Source organism: Microcaecilia unicolor, chromosome 1 (genome assembly GCF_901765095.1).
Source record: "Microcaecilia unicolor chromosome 1, aMicUni1.1, whole genome shotgun sequence".
NCBI lineage: Eukaryota > Metazoa > Chordata > Amphibia > Gymnophiona > Siphonopidae > Microcaecilia > Microcaecilia unicolor.
Window position 1 is genome coordinate 772,632,215 of NC_044031.1, and position 25,007 is coordinate 772,657,221.

Consider the following 25,007-nt stretch of genomic DNA (forward strand, 5'->3'; position numbering starts at 1 on the left):
ACTTTTCTTTTAGGAACCTTTTCCCAACCTTTTTTAAACCTGCTAAGCTAACTGCTTTTACCACATTCTGTGGCAACAAATTCCAGAGTTGTTCAATGTTGACAAGTGCAAAAGTGATGCATATGGGTAAGAGGAACCCGAATTATAGCTACGTCTTGCAAGGTCCGCGTTAGGAGTTACGGATCAAGAAAGGGATCTGGGTGTCGTCGTTGATGATACGCTGAAAACCTTCTGCTCAGTGTGCTGCTGCGGCTAGGAAAGCGAATAGAATGTTGGGTTGTTATTAGGAAGGGTATGGAGTCCAGGTGTGCGGATTTTATAATGCCGTTGTATCGCTCCATGGTGCGACCGCACCTGGAGTATTGTGTTCAGTACTGGTCTCCGTATCTCAAAAAAGATATAGTAGAATTGGAAAAGGTACAGCGAAGGGCGACGAAATGATAGTGGGGATGGGACGACTTTCCTATGAAGAGAGGCTGAGAAGGCTAGGGCTTTTCAGCTTGGAGAAGAGACGGCTGAGGGGAGATATGATAGAAGTGTATAAAATAATGAGTGGAATGGATCGGGTGGATGTGAAGCGACTGTTCACGCTATCCAAAAATACTAGGACTAGAGGGCATGAGTTGAAGCTACAGTGTGGTAAATTTAAAACGAATCGGAGAAAATTTTTCTTCACCCAACGTGTAATTAGACTCTGGAATTCGTTGCGGAGAACGTGGTACGGGCGGTTAGCTTGACGGAGTTTAAAAAGGGGTTAGATAGATTCCTAAAGGACAAGTCCATAGACCGCTATTAAATGGACTTGGAAAAATTCCGCATTTTTAGGTATAACTTGTCTGGAATGTTTTTCCGTTTGGGGAGCGTGCCAGGTGCCCTTGACCTGGATTGGCCACTGTCGGTGACAGGATGCTGGGCTAGAGGGACCTTTGGTCTTTCCCAGTATGGCACTACTTATGTACTATGTAATTACACGTTGAGTGAAGAAATATTTTCTCTGATTCGTTTTAAACTTACTACTTAGTAGCTTTATTGCGTGCCCCTAGTTCTAGTATTTTTGGAAAGAGAAAACAAGCGATTCAAGTCTACCTGTTCCATTCCACTCAATATTTTCTCTATCATAACTCCTCTCAGCCATCTCTTCTCCAAGCTGAAGAGCCCTAGATGCTTTCAGCCTTCCTCATAGAAAATTCATCCCATCTTCTTTTTATTTTTGTCACCCTTCTCTATACCTTTTCTAATTCCACCATATCTTTGTTTTGAGAGGCACTGACCAAAATTGCATACAATATTCAAGGTGCATTCGCACAATGGAGCAATACAAAGGCATTATAATATTTCCATGCAGTAATCTAAGTGGCTTAGTACCATGATTGTATCAGGTTGCGAAATGTTTCCCTCGGGAAGAATTGCTTCACGCGTTTGAGTTTCCACATTGAGTGGAACATTTTCTTTGTTGTGGATGCCACTTGGCTCTCTAGTGTTAAGTTACGGTCCATTGTAACGCCGAGAATTTTCAAGCTGTCTGAGATAGGAAGGGTGTGATCTGGAGTGTTGCTGCTTGTGGGGAGTTCCGCTCTGTGTTGGGATGAGAGGATGAGACAATGAGTTTTTCTTATGGTTTTAGTTTGAAATGCATTTGCCCATCAATCCTTGATGTTATGGCCGAACTGATTTTCGTTGGTGATTTCTGTCAGTTTGGTTTTGTAAGGAATGTATATTGTGACATCGTCTGCATATATGAAAGGGTAAGGCCATGGTTGGATAAGGACTTGGCAAGTGGGTCATCATTAAGTTGAATAGGATCGGTGATAGCGCTGATCCTTGCAGTACTCCACAGTCTGCTTTCCACGGTGATGATATGTTTGAATTTGATTTTACTTGATATGTTCTTGTGGTTAGGAAGCCCTTGATCTAGTTAAGTATGTTTCCACCAATGCCAAACTTATTAGTAATCTTCTTAATATATTATGGTTTACCGTGTCGAATGCACTAGACATGTCGAATTGGAGGAGAAGGATGTTTTGCCTGTTGCTGTTTCCTGCTTGAATTTGGCTAGAAGAGTGAGTAATACTGTTTCCGTGCTGTGGAGGGGGTGAAAGCCTGACTGTGATTCATGTAATATTGAGGAATTTGTTTATGTAATCTGTAAGTTGTTTGGTTACCATGCTTTCCATCAGTTTGACCACAACGGGATAGATGCTACTGGACTGTAGTTAGTGATTTTGTTTGGGGTTTTTTTTTTTTTTTGGTATCTTTTGGTATTGGGTGAGTAGGATATTGCATTTTCCTTAGGGAAGAGGCCTTGCTGAAGCATGTAATTTAGGTGGGATGTGAGGTTCTGCTATGAAGCAGTCAGGGGGGATTTCATTAGGTAGCTGGGACAGGTACCTACTAATCGCCTGGGTAACTGTTTTGACGGTAAGGAGGGCGAAGTTTTAACCAGGTCCGATCTGCTGGGTATTCTGCAATGGTTGGTCCAATTCATTAAGAAAGTTTTCAATGTCTGTGTTGTTCTGAGGTAGCGTGTTGCATAGGTTTACAGTTTTTTCATTGAAGTACTTCGCAAGTTTATCTGCAGATGGGATATCTGTATTCATGGTAGTGACCAAGTTGGTGTCTAGGAGTTTGTTCACTTGACCAAGTAGTGTCTAGGAGTTTGTTCACGAGTTGATATAATTTCTTCATGTCTTTGTAATCTGTCCCTATTTTGGTTTTATAGTATGATCTTTTGGCCTGTCTTATTGCGTATTGTATTTGTTTCTATCTGTTTCCATGTGTTGAGTGTATGTTCTCTTTTGTTTTATTCCATGCTCGTTTCGGTTTCCTGGTTTGTGTTTTTAACTTTTCAGTTCATCGTTGAACCATGGTGTCGAGTTATGCTTGCGTGAGGTTCTTGGTTTGTAAGGGCGCAATTTTATAATGAGCGTCTCAGTATTTAGTGCCAACTGATGTTTTAGCGTGAGCTAAAAACCACTAGCACACCTTAGTAAAGGACCCCCTTTGTCATTGTGGGCATATATTCTAATTAATACCAATTAGTCAATAATTGCTTGTTAAGTTAATTATCAGCACTGATTGGCTTATTAAGCTAATTAAGTGCACAAATCCAAAATGTGACATGGATTTGCACGCGTGACTCAAGTTGCACGATATAGAATCTTGGGGTATGTGGGTAAAATTGCATGCGTTCTTCACAATGGGGCAAATTTTTATAACAAGTGAAAAGTGTGCATATATAAACGTGTTCTTATAAATTACACAAGTATATTTCAATCCTGTCCAACTGTTTCCCTGGTAACACCTTCAACTATCACCATCAATGAGGAAAAAAAAATCCCCTATGAAGGAGTGTAGAAACGCTGAAAAAGTAGGGAAGGGATGTTGACCAACCAAACACCCAAAATGTCCAGAGGTGATTGTCGTACATTAATAAAAGCCCAGATACAATGGACTTGACACGGACGTGTTTCGGCAACAGAAGTGCCTGCCTCAGGAGTCAAGTATCTATAGCACATATATGAGATAAAATATTACAAAAAGTTTTACATAAGAACATACTACAGAAAAAGGTTATACTTCTAATAAAATATGCTAAGAATGAGATGAAAACACAGTATCATAAAATATGCTGGAGAGAGAAAAAATCTGGTTGAAAAGCTAAGAGAAGCATATAGTACTGTGTGACACCTCAGTGACCGTTCTCTGTGCTTACAACAAAGATTGTGTACAAAAAATGTAATTTTAAAGTGCACTAGAGAAGTAACTACAGCAAAACTGAAACAGTTCCATGTCCAAACCATATTGTTTTTTTTATTTTGTTATCCAAGCATAGAAACTGAAAAATAAGAATTGAAATTAAAGATATAATAAGTAATAAAGATTATATGGAGCAGTCTCTGTGTTTTATAGACTCTCAGAACAGGTTGGTTCTAGATTATTTTCTGATAACCTTCCTCTGTCTTGGTTTGGCCTATCTTGCACTTTTTTTTTCCATATGGTTTGTCTGTTCACCTCTCTAGAAATCAAGTTGCCTGTTAAATGCACACATTTCTTTGAGTGCTTCCTTTTTTACCGGTCTTAGCATATTTTATTAGATACAGTATATACCTTTTTTTGTAATATGTGCTTGTACGCATATACCTATACGTATATTTTTATGTAAAAGTTTTGTAATATTTTATCTCATATATGTGTTATAGATACTTTGCTCCAGAGGCAGGCACTTCAGTTGCTGAAACACGGTCTGTGTCGAGTCCATTGTATCTGGTCTTTTATGTATGTATATTATAATATATATATATATATATATATATATATATATAAATTTGAATATTAGAACAAGCATTACACTTGAAATAGAAAAGGTACATTCGTCAGAATATTAGTACAAGAAAATATAACAAAATTAAATTAATCATTTTTGACTAAGTACTCTCAAGTCCACAATTCAGATCCAAGATTAACAAAACAGGAGGGTTTACTATTAAATCAGTTGAAGAAAATTAAACCGGTCTATATATCGGTATCTTTTTCATTTAAAAGCTTCAACTCAAAGATCTTCTGGCTGTTATAAATTCAGATAGTTGTACAGATTCATACAACACATATTTTACCGACTTATGAGAAATTAACATTTGCAAGGATAACGTAAAAGAAATGTGGCTCCCAGCTGGAGCACCCCTGGTTTTAACAGAAGAAACTGTCTATGTTTCCTTTGGGTATCTTTAGATACATCAGGAAATATGCGGACTGTGAGTCCCAGGAATTCTTTTTCTCTGTTTTTGAAAAATTTTTTCATGATTAATATTTTATCCATAGATAAAGTTAAGGTAACTAATAAAGTTGCAGAAGTCATTAAATCTACTGTTGGTGTTTTTAAAATTGCCGAGACATCCAAAGGTTGGTCAAGTTGTTGTACTGGCTCATCAGAAATCTTAGTAGGCAGATAGTAAGCTTGAGTCAATGGAGGAAAAGTATCCTCTGTGAACCCTAATATCTCTTTCATATATCTATTTACCATTTCTCTTGGGGTCGTAGTAACTACCCTAGGGAAATTTAGAAATCTTAAGTTTTTTTGATCTTTGAGCATTCTCCAAATTTTCAATTTTTCTCCTCATATTAGAGACATCTTTGATTGTCATTATTTGTATCTCATGTGTTTTCTCTAGCTGTTCAGCCAAAGAATTTGTCTTTACCAACATTTCTTTCTTATCTGATTCCAAAACTACAACAGTTTCTTCCAATTTTTTAACCCGGAACTCATGGCCCTGAATTTGTGGACACAAAGCTTTACCCAAGTTGGCAATTAAAGCCCAAAGGCTTTCCAGGGTGATCTCTGTATCTGGTCTTTTAATAAATTATACTACGTTCAACCTCTGGAGATTATGTGTATTTGGTTGGTCATCATCCCTGGTAACATCTTGACAAGATCCATAGAAAAGTGCAATATGTATCTTTCTGTGCACCTGCATACTACATGTGTCTTTCCCTATTCAGATTTAGAAGAGCACTTGTCTGTATCTAAAACATACTTTACAAGCAGAAAGTGCTTTGTAAACTTAACCTCTGTGTTTTATGTTTAAATCTGTTTATTGTTTGAACATATCAACAAAGCAAGACAACAGGCACATTTGTAAATTGCAGACCAACAAACTCCCTCAGGGGTTACCTGGGGCTTACTTCCACCTGCTGTATGTTTAATCTTGACTGCACTTCTCAATTTCCTTCTGTATTTTATACCTCACAGTCTGGCCCCAGCTCTGCCTAAATGTCTGTGTACAGATCACATACTCTATATAAAAGAGCCAGATTCTATATATGGCACCTAAAAAATCTGTGCACAAAACATTTCTGCCTAAGCATATCTAAGTGACGCCTAGATTTAGGCGTGGTATATAGACTATGCTTAGTCAGAATCCCAGCGCCTCAAACCACGCACCTCCATTTACACCAATGAAAACATGGCGTAAATCCCGGGCCATAGTCTTATAACAGCATGCATAAATTTCAGAATACTCATGAAATGCCCATTTCCCTGCCTATAACCACACCCCTTTTTGCCTGCGCACATTAAAATTTAGATTCAGTGTGTTACAGAATCCGCTTGGGGAGTTCTGTGCACTAATTCTAATTATTGACAATTAGTGCTCATTATTGCTTGTTAAGTGCTGTTAACAACTAAGCCAATTAAGTTACGCTCATTGTTACAGAATAGGCTTGGATTTTGGCACAGAATGCTAGGCGCGCTATATAGAATCTGGGGGGAAATGTTTACAAGCAGAAAAAGCACACACATAAATGGTCAGCACACATTTTTCCCTGGGCAGATGTCAGCAATTTTTCAAAACAAATGTGTGAATGTATGTGCTTATAATTATATTTGTATAAACTTTCTGGTTTAATTTATATGCATATTCTACAATGAAACAAAAGATCAAACTCTCTCTTTATCTTATTGGATTCTTTAAATGGAAGGAAAAGCCTCAAAGTGCTCGAAATCACATGATTTTAGGAGCTATACATCGATCTCTGGGATCACATCTTCATCACTGGGAAAATCCTTCCACAAAAATGTTATCCTTTTAAACTATAGAATCTTCAATTCAACGTTAAATAGTGCAATATATTTTCTTAGAGAGCAATGCACTTATCTTGAGAAGCAGTATCAAGAGCCGCTTCTTTGCTCATGATCCCCCTGGAAGGTTTTTGCCAGTGATGAAGATCTGATCCCAGAGATTGATGTATAATCATGTGATTTGGAGCTCTTTAAGGTTTTTTCTTCCATTTAAAGAATCCAATAAGAGAACGAGAAAGTCTAATCTCCTGTTTCATTGTGGAATATTAATGTTATTGATGAATATTGTCTATCGGTGATTCCACACCCCTGTTGTGTTTTCGTAGTTAATTTATATGCATACGCAAACCCTTCCCCACTGCAGCCCCTGAGAATGTCTCGTCTGTACTCTACTCATATGCATGCTGTACATCTGTAATGTTAAGCATTTATCAGCTGTAATATTTCTGCATGGAAACTGCTAGGAGTGGGGATAGTTTATGGAAAGCAGCAAATGCACATAGTTTTGAATGTTAAAAATTGCATGCATTGCTTTACATTAAAAAGGTGTCCACGAAACAGCTGAAACAAGTCTGTGTGGCTACTTATTTTGTTGTAGCAATAGTCAAAGAAAAAGTAGATTTACATTTTTTCTTTGATTATTGGTGCAAACCCTGAGAATGAAAAGTAAGGCTGTTCACAATCAAAATAACTTTGATTAGTTTTATCCCACATTTAGCCCAATTTTTGAGTGTTTTTTTTTTATGCACACATTATATGCAAGTTAAAACATTCTAACATTTATTTGTAGGTTTATGTGCATTAGAATGTTTAACGTGCTTGAACATACCAGATGAGTGGTAAGAAATGCACATAGTAACATAGTAGATGACGGCAGAAAAAGACCTGCACGGTCCATCCAGTATGCCCAACAAGAGTGCTACTTTTTGTGTATACCTTACCTTGATTTGTACCTGTCCTTTTCAGGGCACAGACCATATAAGTCTGCCCAGCACTATGCCCGCCTCCCAACCACCAGCCCCGCCTCCCACCACCGGTTCTGGCACAGACCGTATAAGTCTGCCCAGCACTATCCCTGCCTCCCAAACACCAGTCCTGCCTTCCACCACCGGCTCTGGCACAGACCGTATAAGTCTGCCCAGCACTATCCCCGCCTCCCAACCACCAGCTGCCTCCCCCACCAGCTCTGGCACAGACCATATAAGTCTGCCCAGCACTATCCCCGCCTCCCAACCCCAGTCCTGCCTCCCACCACCATCTTTGGCACAGACCGTATAAGTCTGCCCAACACCATCCCCGCCTCCCGCCACCGGCTCTGCCACCCAATCTCGGCTAAGCTCCTTAGGATCCACATATCTAGTAAAAAGTACCTGCGAGTTTTGCACCATAGTACCACTCTGTTTATTCCCGCCACCCACAGCCTACCCCCCCCCCCCCAAGCTCAGGTGGTGGAGGAAAAGAAAAAACATAGATTATGTAAGATCTTTACACAGTAGGCATGCTTGAATGGGCAAGTAGAGTGACCACTTAGTGGTCTACATGGTTTTTTTTTCTCTCTCTCTCTCTCTTCTCTTCTTCCTTTTCTCTGCCTTGTCCCATTTCTTTATCTTTCAGCCTTCCCTTGGGTTTATTGTATTTTGTTAACAACTTTGCTGCACTTCAGTGTGATATGCGGAATTGCAAGTCTCTGTAAATAAATACACTCTTTTCTAAGTGCTGACAATGTTTCTGATTCTAGTCAGCGCACAAACGGAGGAAGCACAACACTAATCAAAAGACTTCTGCTTATCACTCATTGTTTTGGTTCCAGCTCTTCTGTGGTGCATGTGCCCATGTGAACGATATTCAGTCATCATCTTCAACAGGCCAGAACATGAGCCAGATATCTCGCCAGATAAATGCCGGCCAGGTTGCTTGGACAGGAAGTCGACCTCCATTTGCAGGACAGGTATAACTGTTTACAATGACTATATGAATTATATGTTAGCTAGTAAATAGGCCTGTTTCTGAGAGCAATGAACGGGTGCTAGCAAGGTATTTGTTTTCTGCAATGAATGTTTTGAAAGGGATTTTTAGGATAATTGTGTTGTGTTGGTAATGAATAATTGACATTTTTGTATTATGTGCAATATATTTTTTAATTTTTTTTTTTTTGTAGTGTTGGTTGTTTTGTTTTTGTATTTGTAGGATGTAGTAAAGGAAGTTGCAAAGCAGTTTGTGGAACAGTTTTATTCATATCCTATTTGTTGTTTACATCCTATATAATAATTCTCACCTCCAGTGTTTTGAGGCTGCCTGGGACTGTGGTTTCCGGTGGAGGTGGTAAACTTCATGGAGTAGATCAGTGACGTCACGCGACCCAGGCAGGGGGAGGAGTAACAGCCAGGGGAGCAGTTGTGCAGCAGCAAACAGCGACCCACGCCCGGGGAGGAGTAGCAGCCCCTGCCTAGGAATCGCAGCACACTGGCTGCCAACCTCCCGAAGCAGACGCGCCCTCAAAAAACCGCCACCCGCCGCCCCCTCTCCTCTCCAAGTCCGGATTCAGACTGTCGGAGAGGATGAAGAGGGAGGGCGGCGAGCACACACTCCGGCGACTGTCCCTGAGGGCTCAGGCGGGGTCCAGTAGTGGCCAGTCGGAGGAGGGGGGAGTGAAACAGCTGCCGGTCCCATTCCAGCACCGCCGTCATCCCCGTTCAATCAAAACAAAGCCAGCAAACCTATCACAAGCTGCAGGACGGTCGTTCTTTCAGCTGTTTCCACTAGATACACAGTGCCTTAAAAGGTGCAGCAGGACAAAAGGAGGGGGGAGAACACAGACCCTGCAACTGGGAGGGAGGGGGGCAAGGAAACCCTGCAACAGGGAAAAAGTGGAGGGGACCCTGCAACTTGGAGGAAGGAAGGAGGCAGGGCTGGGGGGGGGAACCCCTGCAAGTGGAGACACCCCTGCAAATGGGAGACAGACCGGGGGGGGGCGACCCTGGAACTGCGACAAAGGGGGGACCCTGGCACATACTCTCATTCTCACACACACACTCGCACCCAGTCTCACTCTCTCTCTGTCACACACACACACACTCGCACATTCACTCTCTCTTACACAGTCACTCACACACAGTCTCTCAACATACACTCCGAGGAAAACCTTGCTAGCGCCGTTTCCTTTAAACAGAAACGGCCTTTTTTACTAGTTTGTAATATTTCTTTATAAACAGTGTTTTTGGAATGTTGAATAATTTGTCCTTGTTCTGGTCCATCAACTAGTTTAACAATTACATCACATGTGTTCCTTACTCGTGGCACAGTTGCTGTTTTCTGTGTCCAGTGTTTTGCTAGAAATGAAATGGGCAGTGTTATAATTGTCATGTATTGCCTTTTTGTTTGGACTGTATTAGGAGACATTAAGTTTGGCAGTTACATGAAGTGTTTTTGTGTGTGTGTGAGAGTGATGCATGGGAAGTATGTGTGAGAGAGAGATGTATGGTTAGGGGGCGTGTGTGGTGATGTGTGAGGTGACATCACTGTGTGTGTGACAGTTTATGTGTGTGAAAGTGAGAGAGGGTTGTGTTGAGTGGGAGGTTGGGTGTGAGTTTCTGTGTTTGTATGATTTTGTGTTGTGTCTCAGAATGTCATGTGGGGGGAATAGGGGGCGGGGTAGTGAACTGTGAGTGTGTGGTGGGGGAGAGAGTGAGTGTCCATCTCTCCATGTTGTGAGTGTTTTTATTTTGGGGGGCGGTGGTTGTGTGCGTGAGTGTGAGAGACAAAGAAGTGTCTGAAAGTAGATTGTGTGTGGGGGGGAGTGAAAGAGGGTGGGGCAAAATTGGAGTGTGGGGGCGAGTATCGTGTAACAATGTTGGGGTGGGGGGATGTCTGGTGAACTTGGAGGGGTTGGCTGTTTATTACTGTTTTTGTCTTAGAGTTGCAGGTGTCTTGTTATTTTGGTGGGCCTGGGGGAGGGGGCATATGTTGGGGACGGGGCGTGTTTTGCGTTTTGTAACTCTGTTTCTGTCACGTTTGTGACCGTTTCCTTGTCTGTGCTCACCTCGCCCTCTGGTGGCCAGAACCGGCGGCTGCTATGAACTGTCACATGTTCCAGACTTCAGTCCGGTCGGGATCTTCCAGGCTGCCAGACTTGCTTTTCTTGTTTGTGTTTCTTGCTTAGTGGCTGCTTGAAGCTTTCAGTCCTGACTCTCTCCTGTTTGTGTTTATCTCTTAGTGGCTGCCTGGCAGCTTTTAGTCCTAACTCTGTTGTGTGTTGCCTGTTGGTATCCAGCTCCTGCCCTGTCCTGCAAAGTCCTGCCGGCCGCCTGCACCCAGGGGCTCAACTCCTGGGGACGGCGGTCAAGTGCAGGTGAAGCCTAGCTGTTTCCTGCTCTGCCTGTTCCAGCTTGTTTGCCTCTGCTGCAACTCCAGTCCGGGGTTCCATTCCTGTTCTGCCCTGTCTCTGGTTTGGGGGTGGTTTTGCCTGCCACTGCTACTCCTCGGCAGTGGTCCAAGGGCTCACAAACTCTGTGCTTCCGTGAGAAGCCTGACAGTTTCACTTTGTGTGTGACACAGAGAGTGTCTGTGTGTGTGTCACAGAGAGTGTTTGTGTGTGTGAAAGTGAGAGAGGGTGGGGTGGACTGGGAGGTTGGTTGCTAGTGTCTGTGTTTTTGTGGTATTGTGTGTATGTCTCGCAATGGGGTTGTGAAAGCTGATCTGAGAGGGTGTGGGGGGCAAGGGGCTTGGAGGGGGGTCAGCGTTTGTTGGTTTTGGGGGTTGGTCGTGTTGTTGTTGGCTTGTATTATGTGGTGTTGTAATCTGTTATTTTTTTTCTTTTAAATGTTGGTTGGGGGGGGGGGGGGGTTGGGGGATGTTGAGCTGCATCCACATTTTCGTAGTATTGTACAGTTCCATTGTGTTGTACTCGTAGCTTTGCTGGGTATAAGAGGCTGAACCGTACTTGTAGGCTATGGAGTCTTCCGCAGACCCGGGAAAATTGTTTGCGCTGAAGGGATACTTTAGTGGAATAATCCTGAAAACACATAATCCGTTGCCCTTCCACTTCTAGCCTCCCTCCATTCCTGAGAGCAGCTAGTATTTCCATTTTATGGTGATAGTGGAGCAATCTGAGTATTACCACCCTTAGTCTATCGTTGAGAGCTCTCCTGGGACCCAGCCTATGCTCGTTCTATCTTTACTGGGCCCGCAGTACTTTGAGTCATCAGTGTCTTGGTAAGCCATGGCTCTAAAAAACCCCGCAGATCAGCATCTTTTATCGATTCAGGTATTCCGACCAGTCTGAGGTTGTTCCTTCGAGAGCGGTTCTCCAAATCGTCTACTTTATCTTCCAGTGATGTCACTGCTTTCTTAAAGTGTTCAATATCTGCTGTTGATTCCTGCGCTTTGGTTTCCACGTCGCCTAGTCTTTGCTGAACATCCTGCAAGTCTGCAGTAAAGTTGGTAAACTTCTGGTCCATTCCATCTAGCTTATCAATTATTTTTGTAGCTTATGACTCATAGCCTCCTCTACTGCCGTTTTCACTTCAGCAACTCACCGACGGGGATGGGGGAGAGCTCTTTTCAGCCATCTTGAGTCCTCCTCCTCTGGTTTTCTCCGCCTCCTTTTTTGATCCTCAGGCTGCTATATAAATGTATTAAAGATGGCACTGTTGTATTGAAGACCTGTTATTACTCCTGGTCGGTTAGGGTGCTGTTGCAGGTTAGAAACCCCTTCTACCAGCTGTTATATCCTGTACTCTCAAGCTGTGCTGGAGGGCTTGCCCAGGTACTTCAGAAGAGAGGGAGATATTTAGTTTAAACGTTTCTAAGTGTGGCTTTCTACCGGGCTCTTTCACTCTGAAGTTTATGCTGGCAGCTTGTTTTTTTTTTTTTTTTTTTTTTGCTTTTTCCTGGGCCTTCCAGATGCCTCTCGATTGCAGCTCAAATCCCTTACTTTCTTTAATGACTGCCCGCCTCGCCTCGCTTTACACCCTCCCCCTCGGGGTTTTTAAATTGCCTGGGTTTGTGCCACCTGGGCCCCTCGACTGCAGGCAACGTTGGATTTCGTTCGGCGCCCAGTGCGAGCTCTTATTTTGCCTTTCTCCGGTTCTTCTCCGGTGTTGGATTCAGGCGGTTTCCTGCGAGAGAAAGGCGGGCCGTCTCGGCGTTCTGTTTTTCTCGGCTTTTGCTCGCTGGATTGCCAGGTTTTGTTATTATTTGTGCATACGTCCCGTTTCCAGCGGACTCCAGGGCAGATTTCGATTGCGCTGCAGGACGTTAGGAGTGCGTTGTGCGGGGGTCCACGATCGGGAACTCGTGGAGCTCACAGAGTTGCAGCCATCTTGGCCGGCACACACCGGAAGTCATACATTGTTTTTAAGTTGCGTGGCAGTGCATTCCAGAATTGTGTGCTCAGGTAGGAAAAGGTTGACACATGTGTTAGTTTGGGAAGTGAAGAGTAAGGAATGTACGGGATGATTTTTTAGCATTCCTGGGTGGTAAGTCTATGAAGGTCTGACATATAGGCTGGTGCGTCTCCGTGAATAATTTTATGAACTAGGGTGCATATTTTGAACGTGATACGTTCTTTGAGTGGGAGCCAGTGTAGTTTTTCTAATAGGGGTTTAGCGCTTTTGTATTTTCTTTTACCGAATATGAGTCTAGCTGCAGTGTTCTGAGCTGTCTGAAGTTTCTTGATTATTTGCTCTTTGCATCCATCGTAGAGTGCATTGCAGTAATCTAGATGACTGAGTACCATTGATTGTACCAGGTTGCGGAAGACGGTTCTTGTTTCATGTTAATGACCCCTCTAACTCTTATACTTCTCAATTTCTTGCCTTAGCATCCTCCTTCAATCTTCAACTGTTCTCCACTGCCCCTACTCACCAGAATGACCACTGTCTTGATCTTGTATTCTCCAACTGCTCACCCTCCAATTTCCTTGCCTCAACTCTTCCCCTATCTGACCATCATCTTTTAACTTTCACACTTAGACACCCTCCTCCTCAGTCCCGTCCTATTCTAACCAACACGTTTAGGAATCTGCAGGCTATTAACCCTTCTACCCTGTCCTCCAGTATCTCTAATCTTTTCTCTACTGCTATATCAACCAAATCCGTCAATGAGGCTGTCTCTTCCTATAATACTATTCTGTCATCTACTCTGGACACTCTCGCTCCTCCCGTATCTCGTCCTGTAAAACGTACCAAACCCCAGCCTTGGCTGACCCCTACTACCCGCTACCTACGCTTTTGTGCCCGCTCTGCTGAACGCCTTTGGCTTAAATCTCGTGCCCATGCTGACTTCTTACACTTCAAATTCTTGCTGACCTCCTTCCAATCTGCTCTCCAACTTGCCAAACAGGATTATTATATGCAATTGACTAACTATTGGTTCGAACCCTTGACGTCTCTTTGCCACACTAAACTCTCTCCTCAAAGTGCCTTCTCCTCCAACTCCCCCTTCACTTTCTCCCCAGACTTTGGCTGATTACTTTCACGATAAGGTTCACAAGATTAAACTTGATTTCGCACCCAGCTCTCCTCCACCCCCTCTTCCTTTAGTCCACTCTCTCAACCCTCTTACCCCTGCCTCCTTTTCTTCCTTTTCCAAAATCACTGAGGAAGAAACTTTACTTCTTCTTTCATCCTCAAACTAACTACCTGCCCCACTGACCCTATCCCCACTCATCTACTCAACACTATATTTCCTGCTGTCACCCCTTTCATCTGTCATATCCTCACTCTGTCACTTTCCACTGCAACTGTCCCTGATGCCTTCAAACATGCTGTAGTCACCCCACTCCTCAAAAAACTTCTCTGGATCCTACCTCTCCTTCCAACTATCGCTCCATCTCCCTCCTCCCTTTCTTATCCAAGATACTAGAACTTGCTGTCCACCGTCGCTGCCTCGACTTTCTTTCTTCTCAAGCTATTCTTGATCCACTCCAATCTGGCTTTCTCCCCCTTCATTCAACTGAAACAGCACTAGCTAAAGTCTCCAATGATCTATTCCTGGCTAAATCCAAAGGGCTCTACTCTATCCTCATCCTTCTTGATCTCTCTGCTGCTTTTGACACTGTTGATCACAGCCTACTCCTTGGCACGCTGTCCTCACTTGGATTCCAGAACTCTGCTCTTTCCTGGTTTTCTTCTTATCTCTCTCAGCGTACTTTTAGTGTATACTCTGATGGATCCTCCTCTTCCTCTATCCCGCTCTCAGTGAGTGTACCTCAAGGATCTGTCCTAGGACCTCTCCTTTTCTCCATCTATACTTCCTCTCTTGGTGCTCTGATCTCAGCCCACGGTTTTCAATATCACCTTTACGCTGATGACTCCCAGATATACCTCTACACACCAGAAATCTCGGCAGAAATCCAGGCCAAGATATCTGCCTGCCTGTCTGACATTGCTGCCTGGATGTCTGACCGCCACCTGAAGCTCAATATGTCCAAAACTGAGCTCCTTATCTTCCCACCTAAACCAACCTCTCCCCTTCCCCCACTCTCTATTTCTGTCGACAACACGCTCATTCTTCCTGTCTCATCTGCTCGTGACCTTGGGGTCATCTTCGATTCTTCCCTCTCCTTCTCTGCACATATTCAACAGATTGCTAAAACCTGTCGTTTCTTCCTCTATAATATCGCCAAAATTCGCCCTCCTTTCTGAGCACGCTACCAGAACCCTCATCCACACTCACATCACCTCTCGCTTGGACTACTGCAACTTGCTTTTCACAGGTCTTCCACTCAGCCATCTGTCTCCTCTTCAATCTGTTCAAAATTCTGCTGCACGATTAATATTTCGCCAAAGTCGCTATGCCCATATCAGCCCTCTTCTGGAGTCACTTCACTGGCTCCCTATCCTATAAGTGCATTCACTCTGCTGCCCCTCACTACCTCTCCACCCTTATCTCTCCCTACACTCCTTCCCAAGAACTCCATTCACTAGGCAAATCTCTCCTAATTGCACCCTTCTCCTCCATCGCTAACTCCACACTCCATTCCTTTTATCTCGCCGCACTTATGCCTGGAATAGATTTCTTGAGCCATTACGTCATGCTCCATCCCTAGCCACCTTCAAAACCGGGCTGAAGGCCTACCTGTTTGATGCTGCTTTTAATTCCTATCTTGTCACCTGCTCGTAACCTTATCTTCTCTTCCTCTCTTCAATAGTCCCTTTTCCCTATGTGTCCTATTTGTCTGTCCTACCCTTATCCCTTATTTGTCCTGTCTGTCTGTTCTGATTTAGATTGTAAGCTCTTTTGAGCAGGGCTGTCTTTTCTTCATGTTGAATTGTGAAGCGCTGCATACGACTGGTAGCGCTATAGAAATGATTTGTAGTATATTAGTAGTAGTCCTCACTTGGATTTCAGGGCTCTGTTCTTTCCTGGTTTTCTTCTTATCTCTCCCAGTGTACCTTTAGTGTAGTGGATCCTCCTCTACTTCTATCCCACTGTCAGTTGGTGTAACTTAGGGATCTGTCCTGGGACCTCTTCTTTTTTCCATCTATACTTCTTCTCTTGGTACTCTGATCTCATCCCATGGTTTTCAGTATCATCTTTACGCTAATGACTCCCAGATCTACCTCTCCATACCAGAAAACTCAGCTGAAATCAAAGCCAAAGTATCAGCCTGCCTGTCTGACATTGCTGCCTGGATGTCGCAGATGGCAATCTGAAACTAAACATGACCAAGACTGAGCTTTTTATCTTTTCCCCTAAACCAACCTCTCCTCCTCCCCCATTCTCTATTTCTGTGGATAACACTCTCATCCTTCCTGTCTCATCAGCTTGTAACCTTGGGGTCATCTTCGACTCCTCCCACTCCTTCTCTGCACATATTCAGCAGACTGCTAAAACCTGTTGTTTCTTTCTCTATAATATCAGCAAAATTCGCCCTTTCCTTTCTGAGCACACTACCAGAACCCTCATCCACACTCTTCTCACCTCTCGCTTAGACTATTGCAACTTGCTTTTCACAGGTCTCCCACTTAGCCATCTCTCTCCTCTTCAATCTGTTCAAAATTCTGCTGCATGATTAATATTCCGCCAGTGTCGTTATGCTCATATTAGCCCTCTCCTCAAGTCACTTCACTGGCTTCCTATCCGTTTCCGCATACAGTTCAAACTCCTCTTATTGACCTATAAATGCATTCACTCTGCAGCTCCTCAGTACCTCTCCACTCTCATCTCTTCCTTCATTCCTCCCCGGGAACTCCATTCACTGGGTAAATCTCTCTTATCTGCACCAGGGGCGTAACCAGACTTCGGCGGGAGGGGGGTCCAGAGCCCGAGGGGAGGGGGCACATTTTAGCCCCCCCCCCCCGCCATTGCCGACCCCCCGCCGCCACCACCAACAGCAACAACTTTGACGACCCCCCCTCCTGCTGCCAACCCTCCCCCCCTCCCCCCGCCACCATCATCGCCTACCTTTACTGGCGGGGAACCCCAATCCCCGCCAGCCACCTCTTCTTCCCACGCAAGGCTTCGTTCTGTTTCTGACGTCCTGCATGTTGTACGTGCAGTCAGACTCACAGAACACGAACGACCTTTGCAGGAAGAAGAAGACCTCGGCTGGCGAGGATTGGGGTCCCCCACCAGCAAAGGTAGCCCATGGCTGGGGAGGGTTGGTGGCGGAGGGGGGTCGAGGGTCGTCGGCAGGGGGGTCCAGGGCCACATCTACAGGGGCCCAGGCCCCCTTGGCCCCACGTTGCTACGCCACTGATCTTCACCCTTCTCCACTACTAACCCAGACTCTGTTCCTTTTATCTTGCTGCACCATATGCCTGGAATAGACTTCCTAAGCCAGTACGTCAAACTCCATCTTTGGCCATCTTCAAATCTAAATTAAAAGCCCACCTTTTTGATGCTGCTTTTAACTAATAACCCTTATTCACTTGTTCAGATCCCTTATTTTATCATCCTCACTTTAATATTCCCTTATCTCTTGTTTGTCCTGTTTGTCTGTCCTAATTAGATTGTAAGCTCTGTCGAGCAGGGACTGTCTCTTCATGTTCAAGTGTACAGCGCTGCGTACATCTAGTAGCGTTATAGAAATGATAAGTAGTAGTAGTAGGATTTTCCTAAGTCCATCTCATTTATGGTTTATGGACTTTTCTTTCTCCAAGGACAAGCTGGCCATTAGTTCTCACAAGTGGGTAATGCGGTGCCCGGTCCAGGCTTTATAACAAGCATTAAGAGCTTTATGGAGTGCGAAACATACTCCTCCGCACATGCTCAGGTGCCTTCCTGCCCACCATGAGAGCGCAGTTACCACATTTTCTCTACCGTGATGATGAGAGGACTGTGTCAGTGGTTTCTCTTCACACCCGGTTCGGAAGAGCTTCTTTTGGTACCTTTTCAGCTCTTTTTGAGTGTTTTTTTCACTGTGCCTTTTCAGGCTTTTCTCCTCTTTTCTTCCCATACATTTTTAGTTAATTTTTGCCAGTTTTTAAGTTTCCTTTATTTTCCGCGTCTTAGGCCACATTTAGGCCTACTCTCTGGTCGGGTCTTTCCCATGAATTTTTCTGCCGTGTCTTGCCTTTTTTTCAGGCACCATCATATCTTTTGATTTTGCTTCAGAAATTTTCCCTTCCTTGTCCACTGAATTTCCCAGTGACTAAGCGCTGTTCCTGGTGCAATTAGACAGTTGCAAGAGAGGCTCAGTGCGAGAGGATTTTTGAAGCCAGAACGAAGTCCTCGATGTCAGCATTGGCATCGGGAGTGTCGGTCCCGATGGCTGCTTCAAGACCCATTGACACTGAGAGCAGTGGTGCATCGAGTGGGTCTCCACCTGTCTTGATGCCAACTACTGGACATAGCCCCCAGGACCGGCCAGTGTCAGATCCGACCCCGAGACGATGTGAGGATTTGACATCATTCTCGGCACCGAGGAGTCTCAACACCAAGCAGGTAGCAAGAAGATCAGCATCGGTCTTCCTAGATACATGGTACCGAGAGCTCTGGGGTGTCGAGGGATATGGCACCCGAGAAACATCACGCCAGGAGGATTGCCCCCCTATCTCCAGGGGTGCCGATGCGCCTGTCTCCAGGCAGCCAGGACCTGGCTCCCATCTCAGCCCCATCAGTTCTACCTGTCTGAGAACCGGCACCCCCAGCCTTTCCCGATTTCAGCACTTGATGATCGTATCCACGCCTTGCTCCCTGAGCTGATGGATGGCATTCTGCAATGCTGATCCAAGAAGACAGGAGGAGCCTCCACGGAAAGTCATCTCCCTATTGGTTTGCGCATTTGTCAGCCTCTACTTTTGCTGTTTTTTCTGCAATGCTGTGCATCGGTATCGGGGGTGCTTGCGTCCGCCATACAGCCCAATTCAGCCCCACTTGGCCCTCATCCTGCAGTATGGCGTCTGACGCCAGCGCTGTGTGCGGCCCGGGTGTCGACTACCATCCAAACGGTACCCTTCAACATCGGTGGAGGAAGTTCGCCGGAGTTGAGGCAGGAGCCGACTTCACGATGCCTCTCTTGAGAATATGGCTTCTCAGATTGAAGCAGGCATGGTCTCAGCCCGTCTCATGAGGAGTTTCTGACTGACACCAATGAGGAGCGCTCATAGGATGTCAGAGGAGGATCCAAGGTACTTTCCGTAAGATGAGTCCTATGGTCTCCCCTCTGAACCCTCCCCTCCGCTTGAAAGGAGAAAGGTCTCCTCCAAAGAGCTTTCATTTCCCTGTTTTGTGAAGGAAATGGCTGATGCTTTTCCATTTCGTTTGGAAGTGGAGGACGAGCCCAGGGCTAAGATGCTTGAGGTCCCTGGACTACATGTCCTCCTCCTCGGGAGGCTGTGACTTTCCCCCTCCATGAGGTACCAAGGAAGTCCTTGATAGGAACTGAGAGTCACCTCTGTTGGCCCCTGTCATTCCCAAGAAGCTCGACAACCCAGTATCGGATCCATAGCACACCTGGGTTTGATAGGCCTCAGTTGCCTCACAATTCCATGGTGGTGGAATCCGCTCTCAAAAGAGCCAGGAATTCTAGAGACTATGCCTCGGTGCCCCCAGGCATAGAAGCTAGGACTTTGGACTCTCTTGAAAGAAGATGTTCCAGGCCTCAATGTTCGTGTCCCATATATAGTCTTACCAGCTCTTTATGAGAGTATACTTGCGGGTCTCGGTGCGCAAGCTGATGGACGGTGGACTCTCTCCCATCGGAGCAGGCCAAGTTAGTACGCCAGGCTGGCCAGCAGCAGAAGGCGTGTCAAAAGAGTTTTGACCAGGGGCAAACCTATGACATTTTCGACGTGGCTTCCAGGATCTCTGCTCAAAGTATAGCAATGTGCAGACTCTCATGGCTGTGTGTTTCTGACTTAGAACAGTCGGTTCAACAGAGGTTGGTGGATGCCGGTGGAGGGGTTACCTTTTTGGAGAGAAGGCTGAGGAGGTCACTGACTAAATCAAAAAGCACAGATACCCTCTCTCCCACTGAGCGCCTTCTGCATCAGCCTCCTCAAGCCAGGAGGTCTTTTGGCAAGCTGAGAGTGGTGCCTACTACTCACAGAGAGGTAGGTATGCCACTTCCCCTTGCCAGGTTGCTCAGGCTCAACCCCAGCACATTCATTCTCATCAACAGCATGCACCTAAGGCCCCTACTGCTCCCAGTCAAAACAGGGGACGAGCTTTGGACTGGCTCCAACAGAGCATAGCTGCTGTCAAAGTGTCCGTGGCCAGATGACTTGCCGGTCGGGGGGAGGCTGAAATTTTTCCATGAAGGTAATGTCTCGGATATACACTAAATTGCCCATCAAGAGCTCATTACTTCAGCTCTCGCACGAGCAGATACTTGCAGAGCAACTCTCCACCCTTCTACAGGCCCATCCAGTCAAACCTGTTCCACCAGGGAAGAAGTGCAGGGATTCTGCTTCAGGTAGTTCCTCATGCAAAAGAAGCCAGGGGGATGCATCCCATCCTAGACCTAAGGGCCCTGAACAAATTCCTGGTCAAAGAAAAGTTCAGGATAGTTTCCCTGGGCACCCTTCTTCCCATGATTCAGGAAAAGATTTGCTATGCTCTCTGGGCTTAAAGGATGCATATATTCACATCCCGATACTTCCAGCCACAAGAAGTATCTTTGATTTTGGCTGGGAACACATCACTTTCACTACCATGTATTACCTTTTGGCCCTGCGTCAGCTCCCAGGGTCTTCACCAAATGTCTAGAGGTAGTTGCAGCATTGCTACGCAGACTGGGAGTCCATGTGTTACCATATCTCGACGTTAGCCGATGAAGAGCACGTTGGAGGATGGTGCGCGGGAGTCCATGTGGAGGACTGTTTGGGTGCTGGAGTTCCTATGGTTCATTATAAACTACCCCAAGTTCCATCTTCACCCTGCACAACAATTGGAATTCATTGGAGCCCTGCTCGGTATGCAGAAGGTTTGACCTTTCCTCCCAGGACCGAGGGTGGACACTGTAGTCACTCTGGCATCTCTGGTTCGAACCTCTCAGCAGGTCACGGCTTGGCAGATGTTGAAGTTGTTAGGCCACATGGCTTCCACAGTTTTATGTAGCATGCATGAATGCCTTCACATGAGATCATCCCAATGGACCCTAGCCTCCCAGTGGTACCAAGCTACGGGAGAGCAGGAAGATGTGATCGGAGTGTCCCCAGACCTTGTTCACGCTCTGCTCTGGTGAACTGTTCAATCCAGTTTGACCCTGGGACTTCCATTCCAAATTCTTCAGCATTAGAAATGCTGATGATGGATGCATCGCTTCTGGGTTGGGGAGCTTATGTAGATGGGGCTGCACACTCAGGGAGCATGGTTCCTCCAGGAAACAGGTCTTCATATCAACCTTCTGGAGCTCTGGGTGATCTGGAACACTCTAAAGGCTTTCAGAGATCGGCTGTCCAATCAAGTTGTGTTCATTCAAACAACAACCAGGTTGCAATGGCATTACATCAACAAACTGGGGGGGGGGGGGGCAGGATCACACCCTCTGTGTCAGGAGGCCATCCGGATGTGGGGCTGGGCTCGCCAACACAGCAAGTTCCTTCTCGGGCCACTTATACAGTGGGAAAAAACAACAATCTGGCCGACAGACTGAGCAGGGTCATGCAGCTGCACAAGTGGTCTCTCAATATGGGCATTGCTTGCGAGATGGTTCCAGGCGTGGGGCACCCCTTGGTGGATCTCTTTGCCACTCCATGAATCACAAAGTCCCTCAGTTCTGCTCCAGGCCCATGACAGAGTAGCATCAAATGCTTCCTCCTGCATTGGGGGACAGGTCTGCTGTATGCGTATCCTCCCATTCCTATTGAGATGAAGACTTTGCTGAAACTCAAGCAAGACCATGGGACCATGATCTTAATCACACCTTCTTGGCCTCGTTAGATCTGACTCCCTCTCTTCTGAGTTATCCTCTGAAGAACCGTGGAGATTGGAGTGTTTTCCAACCCTTATCACACAACTCAAGGGGATTCTTCTATACGCAACCTTCAGTCTCGGGCCCTGGATGTTGAGAGCCTAGAATTTGCTTCCCTGCATCTTCCTGAGGATGTCTCCCGGGTCTTGCTGGCTTCCAGGAAAGATTCTACTAAGAGGTGTTATCCTTTCAATTGGAGGAGGTTTGCCGTCTGGTGTGAGGGGCGCAAGGCCCTAGATCCTGTGTATTGTCCTACACAGTCCCTGCTTGAATACCTTCCACATCTCTCCGAGTCTGGTCTCAAGACCAACTCCGTAAGGGTTCACCTTAGTGAAATTAGTGCTTATCAATCAATTTGTAGAGGGTAAGCCCATCTCTGAACAGCCTCTAGTTGTTCACTTCATGAGAGGTTTCTTTTGTCAAAGCCCCCTGTCAGACCTCCGCCTGTGTCATGGGGATCTCAGTGTCGTTCTCACTCTGCTGATGAGAGCTCCTTTCGAGTCACTGAATTCCTGCCGTCTGAAGTACTTGACCTGGAAGGTCATTCTCTTGGTGACTGTTACTTCAACTCGCAGGGTCAATGGGCTCCATGCCCTAGTAGTGGATGTACCTTATACTATGTTTCATCACAACAGAGTAGTCCTCTGCAAGCACCCTAAGTTCCTACCAAAAGGTTGTATGGAGTTCCCCCAGTCGATTGTCTTGCCAGCATTCTTTCCCCAACCTTATGCCCATCCTGGCAAGAGCACCTTGCACACCTTGGACTGCAAGTGAGCAGTGGCCTACTATATGGAGCGGGACAAGGCCCCACAGAGTGTCCACCCAACTTTGTGTTTCTTTTGATCCCAACAGGATGGGGTCATCATGTGGAACCGCACAATCTGTAATTTGGCTGGCAGATTGCATTTCTTTCACTTATCCCCAGGCTGGGGCTGACACTGAAGGGTAATGTCAAGGCTCACAATGTCAGAGCCATGGGTGCGTCAGTAGCCATTTGCGGTCAGCCTCCCTTGGTCTTCAGTCCACACATTCACATTTCATTACTGCCTCGAAAAAAAGTTAGGATGGCCACTGTGTTTGTTTTAATAATAGGTTGATATTCACGGCACTTATCCTGGTTGGAGTGGCTCCTACCTGGGTCAGTGCGGCTCACTGGGGACCATACCCGGATTTACAACAGCATTATCTGAATCTCTGTCATATAGAGTATTTTATTAATTACTATTGCTACATGTTTCTACCTCAGAATAATATATAATAATAATTGCAATGTTTTTTTTTTTATTATCAGCAAATTCCATCTCAGTCAGGCAAAGCTCAGTCATCTCCATTCAGCATTGGAGCTGGTCATAGCTACTCTGCAGACCCATCATCGTACAGTCCTCTCTCCAGCCCAACTACCTCCTACACCCAACAACAATGCATACTCCAACTTGGGAAACCGAAACACAGGCTTTGGTAGGTATTGAAAATGATATGTTGGCTCTTTAAAAAAAAATAAAGCTTCATGTCTGTTAAATGCAACTTTCTGTAATGTAGCTTAAAGCAGCAGCAAAGATATGCCATTGTCTGTCAGATTAAAACTATTTATGTAAATAGAAGAGAGGTTCGATATCATCAAGCTGATTCAATCCATAGACTGTGGGTTGTGTCCATCTACCAGCAGGTGGAGATAGAGAGCAAACTTTTGCCTCCCTATATGTGGTCATGTGCTGCCGGAAACTCCCCAGTATGTTCTCTATCTCAGCAGCTGGTGGTCACACACAGCAGCAGCTCTGGCTAGGCCTCCAAGCCTAATTTTTAGGGTTTTGTTGAGTGCCTGGGTTGAGGGCTCTTCTTGAGCAAGTGCAAACCTGTGGCCGCCAGGGTCCCTCCTTTTCTCCCCCCCTCCCGCTGGCTCCGTTTAAAAAAAAAAAAAATTTTGAACGTCCTTAAGGCGTTTATTTCGACGTTTATGCAGCTACTCACTGGGACAAACCAGGTCGTTACAGCTCGGAGCGGAAAGCAGGTAATTTTACCTTTTTATAGCGGGCAGGGGGTTCCCCGATTGATCTCCACGTGGCCTATGGCTCGGGAGGGCGCAGGGCGCAGAGAGTCGCTCCCCGGATCGCTTGGGCGCTTCTAGAGGGATGCGGGGGTCTTGAAGTCGATTCGCCCTTGTTGGGTGACAGTTTCGTGACTGATGAGTGTCCCCGGTCCTTCCTCAGGTGGTGGCGGTTTTTCCCGCCATAACGCCCCTCCCCCCGCTGCTCGCCTCCGCCATCTTGGCCGCCACGCGGCTATTGGACGGCTTCTTCTTGGGCCAGCCCTTGAGGTGGAGACATGAATGCCATGAACGCCCTTAATTTTGGGCAACGGCACAAAAGCGGCTAAAGTTAAGCGCCGTTCTTCCCGCGCGGCTCCTTCGCGGAGTGTCGCGCCGGACGCCATCTTGGATGCGCAGCATGTATCTCCCCCGCTCTTGCGAGCGCCGGTTGAGGGTGCGTCTAGGGCTGTAGCCCAGGCTGCGGAAGGTGCACAGTCTGGGGGGTTTCTCCCCCCGAGTTTGTTTTGCTGCTGCATCAGGCCTTCCTTATGCAAAACGCTGCCCCTGCTCCCTCGTCTGGTAAAGAGGTTGAGGCCACCCGGAGGTAAACGCCCTCGGGTTGATTCCCAGGCCTTGGAGGACTTTGTCTCCTCCGATGTAGATGAGGGCAGCGTATCTGAGTTCTCCCAACGGTCCTTTGCGGATTCCTTGGAGGAGACGGATCCCGCTCGGATGGAGCGGATGACCCCTCTGCAGCGCGGCTCTTTAGCTCAGAGGATTTGCCCAACCTGTTAGTGCAGGCCATGGGCATTTGAAGATTTCCTCTCCGGAGGACGTCTCTCCCTCAGCCCCTGTTGGCTCTGCCATTATGCTGGGGGACTAAGCGCCCGCCTAGAACCTTCCACGTGCATGACGCCATGCACACCTTAATTTCGGCTCAATGGGATGTCCCGGAAGCGAGCCTTAAAGTGGCTAGGGCTATGTCCCGCCTCTATCCTTTGCCTGAAAGTGAACGTGAGGCCTATCTGTGGCCTACAGTGATTCTT

General features: G+C 46.0%; 1 protein-coding gene across 1 annotated transcript in view; it reads left to right on the top strand.

The window, feature by feature from the left end:
• Positions 1–25,007, top strand: part of ARNT2 (aryl hydrocarbon receptor nuclear translocator 2) — a 434,272-nt gene that overhangs the window by 341,177 nt on the left and 68,088 nt on the right. The window contains 4 exon segments of the mRNA XM_030189838.1: positions 8,385–8,404; positions 8,407–8,522; positions 23,227–23,340; positions 23,342–23,393. Coding sequence (XP_030045698.1) covers positions 8,385–8,404; positions 8,407–8,522; positions 23,227–23,340; positions 23,342–23,393 — 302 coding nt within the window.